This window comes from Hoplias malabaricus, chromosome 6, assembly GCF_029633855.1.
Source record: "Hoplias malabaricus isolate fHopMal1 chromosome 6, fHopMal1.hap1, whole genome shotgun sequence".
NCBI lineage: Eukaryota > Metazoa > Chordata > Actinopteri > Characiformes > Erythrinidae > Hoplias > Hoplias malabaricus.
Window position 1 is genome coordinate 20,115,021 of NC_089805.1, and position 12,969 is coordinate 20,127,989.

The 12,969-nt window shown below is 36.9% G+C and overlaps 1 protein-coding gene across 2 annotated transcripts in view; it reads left to right on the top strand.

Moving 5' to 3' along the window:
* The first annotated feature begins 244 nt into the window (after positions 1 to 244).
* Positions 245 to 12,969, top strand: part of cnot3b (CCR4-NOT transcription complex, subunit 3b) — a 30,975-nt gene continuing 18,250 nt past the window's right edge. The window contains exons 1-4 of one of the 2 annotated variants that reach the window (XM_066675450.1): positions 325 to 383; positions 1,759 to 1,787; positions 5,774 to 5,834; positions 11,231 to 11,298. In XM_066675450.1, coding sequence (XP_066531547.1) covers positions 5,810 to 5,834; positions 11,231 to 11,298 — 93 coding nt within the window. In that variant the 5' untranslated portion in view covers positions 325 to 383; positions 1,759 to 1,787; positions 5,774 to 5,809. Of the gene's footprint in view, positions 384 to 1,758; positions 1,788 to 5,773; positions 5,835 to 11,230; positions 11,299 to 12,969 lie in introns of both variants that reach the window. The other variant, XM_066675449.1, reaches the window with a different exon arrangement.

Here is a 12,969-nt window from a genome sequence, read left to right on the forward strand (position 1 = left end):
AAAAGTATATTTGAGATATTCCCACTCTTTTGGGAATGTTTTTATTTTAAGAGCCCGCTGCCCCTTTAACCTTAGCGCAAACACCAACCACCAGTCGGACTGCGCGGAAGATGTCAACCTACGCCTCCTAAATGACAAGTGCATCAGTCAATCAGAGACGCCTAATGGAGGCTGTTGGCCAATGGAAAATCAGGGTGGGCGGGGCCCGGGGCCATCGGCGGCTCGGCGGAGGAGGTGTTCCTGGTGGCCATCTTTGATGCGCGGAGTGATTGTTTGGCGAATAGAAATAAAGAGGAAATTAGAATAAAGCTGCAAAGTTGGGCAGCGGTGACTGGAATAGAGGGCGAGATAAAGAGAGGGAAAGGGAAACTCAGGAAAAGCAGGTAAACGGCCCTCCGGAGCATCGCTCCGTTTAATGGTCTGCTGTTTCTTCTAATTTTTTCCTCCTCTTTTCCTCTCAGTTTGTAACTGAACCCAAACAGAGTCTCCGCAGCTCGCTTTAGAGCCGCTAAAGCACCGAGACCAAGTCCCATGCTCGGAGGAGAAGCACAGACAGTTTATTTCGTTGGGTTTTAACGACGAGGTGATGAGCCTGGTTGAAGTGTGAACTCTCGTTCTCTTTTCATTCTTTCTTTTACATCTCTATCAAGGCATGTTCTCTGATGTTTCTCCGGCAGAGAGAAAGAAAGAGTATCTCTCTGTGTCGAGCTTTCTCTGAGCATCCGAGCATATACTTCGCGGAGGAGAGTAAGGAGAGAGAGAGGGAGAAAGTAATTTCAGCAGAAAAAGGTCGAATAATAAAAGAGAAAAGAATAGTATCTCCCCCTGGCTGTCTTTAAACATTTTCTCGGATGCGAAGAGAAAATATAGAAAAGTAGTCACTCCCTATCTCTGTCTGACTGTCTCTGAGCATCAGAGGTCTGGAGTGGGCACTCACAGAGTGACGTTGGTTTCTCTGTAAAACTGTCAGACCGAAGGAAAGCAAACCTAACTACCTCAGCTCTAACTTCAGATCTCTGTGAGCCCCCATTCACCATCAGGCAGAGATTGCTGTTAAATGTAACTGTTACATCTAAATATCCAGCTCAGTTTCCCCGTACTGTTGGGCAGTTAAACGTTTCATTCGCTTTGAATGAACCAGGTGGAACATATTATAATCAGGTGTTGCCCACCAATCTTACAGCTCACTGACTAACTATGTTACTTTAGTTTCCCTCAAGGTAAAATTAGATAAACGTATCTGAACTTTTCATAATATCCTGCTTATTTTAAGTCAACCGAGGACTAACTGTAAACGTAAATTAAGTTTCGATGCTAAGGTTACTTTTAAGCCAGTGGGAGGTGGTTGAAGAATGAAAGTAGCAGAGCTAGCCTGAAAAATCTCAGACATCACCACATGGATATATTCAGTTCAATCATCACACACATTAAGTACAATGTAATATTTCAGACATACATTTAAGGTTTATCATATCATATATATGTAATTGAAAATGAATGCAAAATAATATTTACATTTGTGTGTTATATAATGTTTAAATACATTTTGGAATGAAACATTGTTCATTCAATTATTCATTTTCTGTAATAAGTTTGTCCTGTTCAAGGTCAATGTGGCCTTTAAGCCTGCCCGTAATTATTGGGCACTAGGCAGGAAAACACCCTGGAGAGGGCCAGTCATCACACATGGTGCTTTTCCATTGCATGGTATCTAATCGGCTAAGCTTGGCTTTTTTTTTTTTTTTGCTTTTCCACCAGGCAAACCTGATACCTGGTACATGGAACAGGTACGTTTTTAATCCCTACTCGCTGCTGGTTACTTGTGGACCAACTGGGTACTAAACGTGACATGGAAACCTTGTAGAGTGCTGATTGGCCAGTGAGATTTGTCAATCACAGCGAAATGGTTAGCTAAATTCACTCGACTTTTTTCTTAAAGATATAAGGTCTCTGCGCAGCCTGACAGAGCGCCCCCTGGGCAGATCTGGGGCATGGAGCCATATTCATTCTCAAAAAATCATATACAACACATGAATACATAACAATATTGTTATGGTTTTCAAAGACTGAGGTACCTGTTAGGACAAGGGTTTTTCAACGTCACCAGCTACATTTTGTGGGAGACCACCTGGTGGTGGAAAAACATGTTGAGCTGTGCCAAGTTCAGTAGGTACCATGCAATGTAAAAGTGTCAACAGTCAAACATGTAGACAAATTTGAATAACCACTCAACTTGCGTTCATGTTTGGGAATTAAACATTATGAAATATAGAAATAACTTTTCACATATCTATACGAGTATGTTTAGTCAATCCAGATATTGTATGATAGCTAATGATAATACTAGGGCAACTTGTATTTCCTTTTTAGATTATCAGTATATACATTGTTTAAAACCACTGACAAGTGAACTGAATATAAATGACTATGCCATTGTAGTAGCACCTGCCGTGGCTGGGATATAATTGCCAGCAAGTGAATAGTCACTCCTTGAATTTAATGTGTTAGTAGTAGGAAAAATGGGCAAGAGTAGAGATCAGAGAAACTATAACAAAGGCTCAAATAGTAATGGTCTAAATGTTTTTGCCTAAGCATCTACAAAACAGCAGTTCTTCTGCGTTGTTCCTTGTATGCAGTGGATAGTACCTAGCAAAGGTAGTCAAAGAAAGGACAGATGATGATCCAGCAACATGGTCATGAGCGCCCAAGGCTAACTGATGCATAAAAGGAGCAAAGGAGTCACTATGTGCACACAGCCCAATATGCAGTAGTTCAATGCAGCAGTGTTCTAGCTCTTCTCTGAGATTATACCAGATGATGAAAATGAGAAATCTTGTATCTTGAGGGCAACTCTGGAGTAATATACCTTCAGGGGACCACAATTTTGTCATAGTAGCAAGTTTCTAAACAGTCTTTTGTTGTGTTATTCTATAGTGTGTTTTGCAGGGGATGTTATTGTAGGCTATAAGTATTTACATATTTGTTTTTTTATTTACTTACAGTAAATTTACAGTAAACAGTTAATTTAAAACCCTTTAATTGTTTTTCTCTCATTCAACAATTTCTTCAAAAAACCCTGTGTAGAGTACAAAGATTAGTCATAGTATTACTTCATCTTTAATGACTGTATATAAGCAGTATTTACAAAGCAGGTTGTGGTGGGCATTATAGCAAATTATTATAATCTGAGTTTGATCATTTAGGCAAAATACATGAGCAAAACTATAATATCAGTATATGTTATTGAAATGGTTTTGGAATAGGAATACATTTGCTTTTATCGTTGTATAGATTTGAATGTTTTTCAGGCTGAAATTAAATTAAATAATTTTTGGGCGGGGGAGGTTTCCTGAAAACCAGATAATTCGTATGACTGACTGCTAAAATGTCTCAGTTTAGAGACACATTATGTTTATAAGGCTCTGGCCTCACGGATTTGTTTATTTTTGTTTTTTTTTTTTTGCCTCCTGTCCAAATGAAAACAATGTGTTAGGTCGCTGAAAACACTCTCCAAGGTGGAGATTTTTTGAAAATGCCATTGTCATTGTTCTTGTGTGGACAAAAGAAAACTGATGTTTTCGGAAATGTTGACATCACACAGCCTGCCTGTTTCTGGCTGAAGTTCAAACAGGTCTTCACTCCCTATATAGTGAATAATGTAAGTCATAAAAGTACAATGTATATATTCAGATATCACTTGATTTCAAATTCCCATGTATGAATAAATAAATATAAATTATGTTGTATTAGAAATATATAATGGACTATTAAAGTCTAGATCCAGTACTTGCCTGACTTACATAGTGCCCTCCATACGGATTATGTAGTGATTTCTGATTAAACCACTGTTTCTCTCATGCTTCATTGTGCTTTGATATTTTTCTAAGAAGTACTATGGGCCCCTACTGAACAAGCATGATAATGCAGCTGTTTTTGTATTCATTTGGATGGGGATATTTTCAAAAACAGAAAGAGGAAAATCTCCATTTTTGAAAATAAATGGATCCATGTGGACGGACCTTCAGGCTTGATCAACTAGATTGAATCTGGATTTAAAGTTTTTACATTTCATATATGAAATGTTTGTGCCAGCATAAGCAAATATGTACATGTGAAATTATGGGCACTGGCATCTATCCACAGTTCCCATATGAGTACATCCATGTCAAAAAGAAACATACTCTAATTTCACTTACTGCCAAGTCAAAATTTTCCAGTTTAATGCTTTGTTTCTAAATATTCAAGATTCAGAATTGTGATGTCCCTGATATTGCAAAACCTGCATCATTTGAGGTTTCTATGTTCTATTTGTGTTTGAGCTGTATTTGATCAGTGTTTCTAACCTTTTATTTATTGGGCTAGTAATTAGAAACAAGTTCTTATTTACAATGGCAGCCTAGCAAGCAGTAGGAGTGGGTTTAATACACATATATACATACATATGTACAATATAAATTGATGAAACAAACTTTCAGTAAATGTTAAATCGAGAATCTCCTTAATGTGATTCTTGAAATTAGAAATTAAGATAAAAGATTCCAGTTTGAGTGTTCCAGCTCTAAACAGCCGCGGACTGAAATGAAGAGGAGCCATAGGAAGAGTATGTTTTAGGGACTTTTAGCTTGATATAAAAAGAAGACCTGGGGATGAACTTAACAGATTCAGGTAGTTATAGGGATTGTAATTGAGTGTGTCTGTCCTAAAAGTTTTATAAATTAATGTATGTTATTAGTGTATATTATGACGAGTGTGTAAAGAGGGCCAATTAAACAGAGAGCAGTGATGTGTTCTTAAAGAGGCATTTGTAAGAAATCGGATGGCAGAATGATAAAGAACATCCAACTTCTGAAGTGCACATCTGCATGGCAGTCTGTGGATCACATCACCATAATCAAACAAAGGGAGAACAGTCATTTGAACAAAAGTGAGTTTAGCTGCATGGCTAAAAGAAGAATGATTTCTTTATAAAAAGCCAAGCTTGGCCTTAACCTTTGATTATAACTTATAAATACAACTTATAAATACCTGTGTATGTGGTCGGACAACTCTTTATCTTTCTCCACCCATAATTATAAGTTACCTGTTCCAGGATAGTCCCCTCATTCGTGGAAAATTTAAAAGTAGGGCACGTTTCAGACCAAACTATATAATCTTGGTCTTAGAGATGTTTAAGTTTGGCAAAGGCATTTTGTATTTGATGAAAGCTATCCTGGAGTGATTTCATCACAGATTCAGGGGAAGTACCTGTATGATGGTGTCATATATGCAAGAGATAGCTTGTGCTCAAGGTCACTTTGCTGGTTACCTGCTGCATTAGCAAATTGTTCTCTTGCACAGGATATTATGAGGGCACGGGTGTTTGCAGCCCCCTTTTTTTTAAGTCTTAACTTTATTTGACATTTATTTGACATTTGACTGACATTGGGAATAGTTTTTAACCTATGCTTGGTGCCTAGAAACTGACGTTTAATGTTTAAATTTATGATTCAGAAATACTTTTGATCTCAGAGGGAAATTGCTGAAATATGATGTGCTAACATGAGAGTTTATTATGGTTTTAAATCATTCAGAAGGTTGCACAGCAGAATCTGTTATGCTGTAGTAATATTGTGTTTTGTTTAGCCTTCCAAAGGAATGTCTTTGAGTGTTATTTTTGCTTTCACTTTTGACAAGATATAATGAGTGTATTTAATCTCAAGGAATTGTTTGACTGCCAAATATTTTTTTAAATATAAATATTTTGTAATTTTGAATTTCTGTTTTATTACTACAGTGAAAGAAGGCATGAAGACAGTGTCCTAGTAAAGTCATGGCTGATAAAAGAAAACTTCAAGGTGAGTGACTTTGAGATCTGCAACTATTGATTCTTTTGTTATTAAAGTATTCATCTGATTAGTCTGTTATCAGATGAGAAATACTTTTGCTTTATTAAAGAGCAGTTTTACATGTTCAAAGCAAGAAATTAGGCTGGTGTCCTAAAATAAACATCTACTTCATTCTAATTTTATTTTATTTATAAATATATCTCCAGTGATTCCTAATGTTGAAACGTGCATGTGTGATTAGTAATGTTATTTCACCTTCTGCTGTTTGTTCATGCCTATTTCACATAGCGCTTTTGCACCAACAAGGAAACAGTTCCAGTTCGTGAACTAAATTTGGAACCATTCGGTGCATTTCCAATGACATAATCTGGCAAAGCAGAAAAAATAGTTCCAAGCTGGGACCAAAGTAGAATAGGTTCTTCAGCACGAACAGTGGCTTCGTCATGTGTGCTTTACACTAACCAGTTACATTGAATAAATAAGTAATTGTAATTCTTAAAATCAAAAAGATATTCTTGGTCTTCTTTGTTCTTTGGTGGTGGATCATCTTGTATTTACTTTTGAATAAAATGAACAAGAAAAACACTGATACCAGTGTTGTATATTATGAACAAAACTTTTTTCATTTCTGCATTATTAGTCCTGCCCTCCATATTTTCTGTACAATACAATCACAAAAATATTTTAGACCTACTGGTTGCATATGGGTTAGGTTTCATGCCCCAATCAGCCATACAATTATTTCCAGCTCCTTGTTTCTACACTCACTGTGCTTTTTTTTCTGCTCCACTATACATACACTTTGAGGTTCTATAACTACAAACTGTAGCCTGTGTTACTCTGCATGATCAGGACCACCACATATAGGATTTGATTTGGCACATAGATCGTTCTCAGTGTTCCAGTGACACTGATGTTTTGGTTGTGTGTTACATTGGTATGAATGTATTAGAGACAGTAGTGCTGCTAGAGTTTCAACACTGTGTCCACTCTGTTAGACACACCTAATATGTTTGTCCATCTGGTAGATGTAAAGTCAGAGAAAGTAGCTCATCTGTTGCTGCACAGTTTGTGTTGGTCGTCTTCTAATCCTTCATCAGTAGTCACTGCATGCTGCCCACAGGACACTGTTGGTTGGATATCTTTGGTTGATGAACAATAACACTGCCTCTACATCAATGTCATTGCAGCACTGAAAATGACAACCCACAGAAATCAAACCTGCTCTGTGGTGGTCCAATAGGGGTCCTGATAGTTGAAGGATGGCTGAAAAGTAACAAAACATAGTAAGCAGAGCAACTGATTGACTACACTGTATAATTGCTCCTGTATGGTCAGTGGAACTGAGAGAATGAACTGTTGAGTGTACAAACAAGGAGATGGCTGATTATGTTGATGTGTTGATGTTGATGTGTGTGAATGTGATGTATAACACACATTCTCTTCCTTGGTTATATTATCCCTTATGCTGATTTAAGTTACACGAACTGTGGGTTATAATCTGTATACATAGACATCAGTTCTATTGTGTGCATTCAGCTACGCGTAGTAATATGCACTCATTTGTGAGCAGGGAGGTGTGTGAATTGTTCTGTGAAGCACTAATTCACTAATTTTGTGGAATTAACTTGATTATGAGTACTGGTAAGCATATAACAATTACAAAATTGTACTACATTTTTGAATATTAAATTTTTTTCCAGCCAATGAATGTATACTTGTATAGAACAAAACAGGTCTTAGGGCAGCAGTGGTGGTTTCTGCTAACATTTTCAGTGGGTTTCTGTAGATTTTCTCTTATTATCTGCTTTTCTGTCCTTTATAATGTTTAGATCAATTTCTTTGGACTGGTAATTTGTTATTTGTTATTAAACCTAGTTGAAGTATGGTAGGTCTTGTCATGGGCTTAATTAAGCAAAATTTAATTGGACAAAATTACAGGAATGTTGTGGCTGCAGGTAGACCTGTCATGTTTGTTACATAATTGCATGATCACGATTATTTGTGCTAACCGCGATGGTTTGCGCTTACTGCGATCATATTATATTTTATTTCAATCCCAACAAACAGGATATCAATTACGTGTATCTACCTGTAAGGTAGCACAACTCGTCAGAACAGTCAGATTTGCTATTAAACAGTGGCTGTAAAAGCTGAGAAATCATACAAAGCACATTTGTTTTTTAAATGAGGGAATGGGACCGGACTGGTGTTTTATTGCAGCGCTATATCACAAAACCTCCCCTTTCTTTATTCCAAATGAGTTCTATGTTAAAAACATAGTATTAATTAAATACCCTATAGAATATTAAAACGTGAACTGATTTTTCTTTCACTGTAAGTGCAAATTTCCTGGGTCTCTCACAAACACGAGTCTCAAAAGAGAAGATGATGAGCACAGACATAATGAGTTTAATATTTCCAAGATATTTATACAGCTTCATACCGACATAAACAATATCAAACTGATCTAGAACTACTAAAAAAAAAAAGGTCTTCACTTGTTTGTTTTATTAAAAAAAAACACCTTTTATACAAATTTCCACATGTTTTATTTTGTCATAAATGAAAGATAGGAACCTGGTTTCAGGAGTTTCACAGGTTTTTCGTTTCCCAATCTTTTTACAAAATGGAAATCCTTTGACCTGGCCATTTCCACCTCCTAAACACCAGGGGAAAAATGCTTTGGACTGTAGTCTGGAGATTATTCTCAGCAGCCGGAGTGGCATACAATCACATGAATTCCGACCTGGCCTTTCAGACAGAGTCAGATTTCCACAGATGGACTTGGATCATATGAAAGTGGCCCAAATCTGATATGAAATGTCAGATTCAATGCTTGATTTGTAGATTTGTGCTGTTCACACAGCCACATGAACGACACATACATGTCACGCATGACTGGGCCTCTTTACCTGCTATGTGAACGTACCCTTAGTATTCTTTGCCCAGAATATACCAAGCCAGTAAATAACAAATGTTTAAGCCATAGTACATTTGATTCGATTTTTTGCTTATTTTGAGAATTTGCAAATATCATTTTCCAACATAAAATTTTAGTTTAAAGACAGGGCAAGGGGCAGATATCTTTACATTATCTTTATGAATAAACTGTTCAATAAACTTACATTCTTTACCATAAAAGTGTGTGTACATTATTACGCTATCATTAAGCATACAGGCCTATTAAAACACTGGGGGTTAAAAAAACAGACAAATCTTTATTCGCAATTACTTGTATGACAACAATCATCGGCTAAAATTTCATTATCGTGACCGCCCTAGCTGTGGAAAGGGAGTTGGGTGGGCCCTATATGAAGCTCTAATGGATTGGCATAAGATATTTTACATCTTATCCCATGTATGATTATTACTACTATAAGTGCTATTCAGACGCCTCCCTGGCTCTACCATGAAACAGTGTTGACACACAGATGGAACGAGATGCCTTTGGGTAGTTTGCAGTGATTTTATATTCTTGAAATTTTTTATTAATTTTTTAACAAATGGCACTAAATTGCCATTGTAATTAGTGGGTGAGTGGCAGTTTCCTCTGCTTACTGTTTCTTACATGGCACAATGTTGTCCTGAGGCGTAGCATGTGTTGCTTATGCCTAAATACGCCACTGACCTCATCCATCACTCAGCAAGATGCTAGGCGGTTAAGGTGTCTGTTAGCTATCATGTTAAATTTGGGTAGTTAGCACACTCCTTTAAGTGTATTGCACTGTCCAATGATAGCATGTTAGCAGCAGTTCGAAAAGAAGCATTGTCTGTCTTCCCTTATTTCGGGGGCAGCATGTGCAAGCCTTAAACCTCTCTTGATTGGTAACATTAAGTGATTTTTGGAGTCCTAGCCAGTGGTTGGAACTGTCAGTGGATCTTATACCTTCAGTCTTACCTCCTTGTGTTTATTGCATTCTTTTATATGAATCTGTCACATATCAAAGGAACATTATGTAGTATTTTTACCTTAAAATTACAGGTTCTAAATGATTGTGATATTCCACAGAGCTGTAATAGGGAGAATAGAGCCTCTGTGGCTGCTAGGCCGGGTCCTCTGCTGGTTTACTAGACTAAGCAACTTCTGAATCACGGGGCTCTCACAAGAAATGCATAATGCTTTACGGCACAAATCTCGTAGGTTGGTTACCTAGCTACAAGAAGAGTCTAGCTTGGTATCCCTATGGACATTATATGGCAGAGAGAGCAAGGAGGAAGTAAAAAGAGAGGAGAGACACTGCCAGCAGTGCCACAGCGGCACTGTAGAGACAGAGCTGCACTTTCTTGGAGTGTAATAAATACAAATAATTATGAGAAATTTATCTCACAAAATTTGAAAAAATTCACCCACAATTCAACAGCTTCTATAACGAAGCCAAACTGAGCATCCTGCTCAGAGAGACGGGGGAGAGCAGCGCCCTGGTAAGCAACGCTTACAGTTTACAGGGAATGCATCACAACAGACAAATAACATAACAAAGACAACATGGGGGGATTAAGCAAACATTTATGGCACTGGGAGGCTGAAGGCAAGGGAGAATAGATGAGTTTTAAGCTGGGACCTAAAATAAGAGAGTTTGACTGCTGGATTTGGGAAGAGAGTTTCAGAGACGGAGCGATTGGATAGTCGGCTAGTGGTGGAAGATCTAAGGGTGCAGGAGGATCTGTAGGGCTGAAGAAGATCTGAGAGGTAGAAGGGGGCAAATTTTTTTATGGCTTTGTACATGAGGATGTTAAACTGAATATGGTATTTAACAAGGAGCCAGTGAAGAATTTTAAAGGGCAGGTGTGATGTGTTTATGTGAGCGGGTGTGGGTAAGAAGGCGGGCTGCTGAGTTTTGGACCATCTGGAGTTTATGGAGAGAAGAGGAATTAATACCAGAGAGAAGAGATTTGGAGTAATCAAGAGTAGAAGAAAGACAGAGGGAGAGTGACTGAGATTGAGTGTGAGTGAGATAGAGAAAAAGAAAGCTAGTCGTTAGAGAGACAGAGAGAGAGACTGATTTCACGACAGTACTGTAAACCTGAATTACACTCAGCAGCAGGTAGGGGGTGGTTTGGAGACCCAAAAAAGTAAATTCTTACAATGTATTCCTTTAAAAACATTTTTCCTGTGAAGTTTTTGGAATACAGCCATCATTTGTATTCTAAAATCAAATGAATATAAAACAAATCTAATTTAAGGCACTTAGCAAAATAAACATAAATCATCTTGCTTAATTGCAAAGTTTAGTTTAATGAACTAGTGATTTTTAAAAAATGGTGTCATTTGTCAGTTGCTGGTAATGATATTTACATTTAAATGTGTGCACAAATATTTGATAACCCAAGTTAACTTTTGACATTGATCAAACTCCATACCTTCAAATACACCTCTAATTCCCCTGATCTTCTGTCCTCAGGAGAAATTGATCGATGTCTGAAAAAAGTAGCAGAAGGAGTGGAGCAGTTTGAAGACATTTGGCAAAAGGTGAGATTTATCACTAAAACTTTGCCAATATAGTTGTTTATTATCATTATTATTAGTAGTAGTAGTATTACTAGCAGCAGTACTGTTGGTGGTGGTTGAAGAGGTGGTGTATATTTTAGTTCGGTTTTTTTTAAAGAACATTTTTTTCATTATTTAGGATGGAACATACAAATAAATATATAAATTACAGTACAAATGTAACTTAATATATAGAACATTTAAATTATTTGTGCATGTATTCATTTCTATATTTATGTATTTTTAAATTGATGGATTTCTTCATTTTTACATAACTTTCTCTTGTTTTATGAGTAACATTTAAACACAAACTTTTGGTTAAGTGTATAGAAGGCAGTGTGTTCAGTAAGACTGGATAACTGGACAAAAAACATGTTCTGTTTTGGATAGAAGGTGTAATTAAAATCAAATTAATAGTGATTAATTGTGCCCCAGTTATGTTCTGTTGCCTGTAGATGGCAGGTCTAAACCTTCTCTGAACAATGAAATATTCATAATTACTTTTCAAGTTGCAGTTTTTAATTGATTTTACTTAAAGGAGCAATCTGTAATACTGACACCAAGCGTTTAAAATCAAAACTATAATAGAGTTTCAAAAGTATAGAGAGCTGTCTGCCTCCTCCCCAGACGTGAAGCAGGTTACCAGTTTGAGGAAAACTAAACGAACAAGCAAGAAATGAATTTAAGAACTTGGGCCATAATAGCTAAGAAGAATGTGCCATAATCAACATATTTACAGAGAAAAGTGTTCAGGATTTCACTAAAACATCTACCTATGCAAAAAGTGAAAATGTGGCCACCATTTCCCTGTATTTACAAGCCTTTACTGTCCAAATCCACCTGAAATATTTCGACTACACAAGGCTGGTGTTACTTATCGATTTTCCTTTCCACCATAAATGCCGTTTAGGAGGGGCAGATCTTATCCAAACTTTTCGTAGACAAACATTTCGTTCCACCTTAAATGTTCGTTTATGAGTCGTTGGTTCTTGAAGTCTCTGTTCCACCTTAACAGCTGAAACTAGCGCTCTGACTTTTGAAACTTTTTGAAGCAACTGTTATTTACACAACACATAAACCAATTGTATTATTCAACCATTTGTAACATTACATTTTCATATTCAAGCATTTAGTTCCACCTTAAATGTGTCCATTTAAGAATCATATTTGTGATTTTTGTACAGCTTCTTACTGAATACTCATTTCCACCTTAAAGAGCTATGTGAAGCTAAAGCTAGTAGTGGTTTTTATGAACAAAACTCGCCTTGCAACACCCATTTCCTATTTTATTAAAACGCGCGACCAAGTGAACATCTACCTACTAGTGAAATGCTTATTTGCTGTGTACTACCAAGCTTGATTTCTCCATTCCAATTTAAATATTTGAATAAGTGAGGCTTTTCAAACACAATTATTACTCCTTAATTTCTTTAAAACAAAAATTGGTATTTAAAATTTCCAATCGGGCGGGATCATAAGAGCTCCGCTCCTGACTGGGCACTTCACAAGGAGAATGCAATGCTGTGAGAGGCAGCAGTGTTTTAGCTTTGACTGTTTCCTTAATCTATGATCACACACCATGGACATTTTATGACCAAGTACAGTAAATATGCTCCTTTAAGGAATATATAACATTTTTAAATTCAACACGTG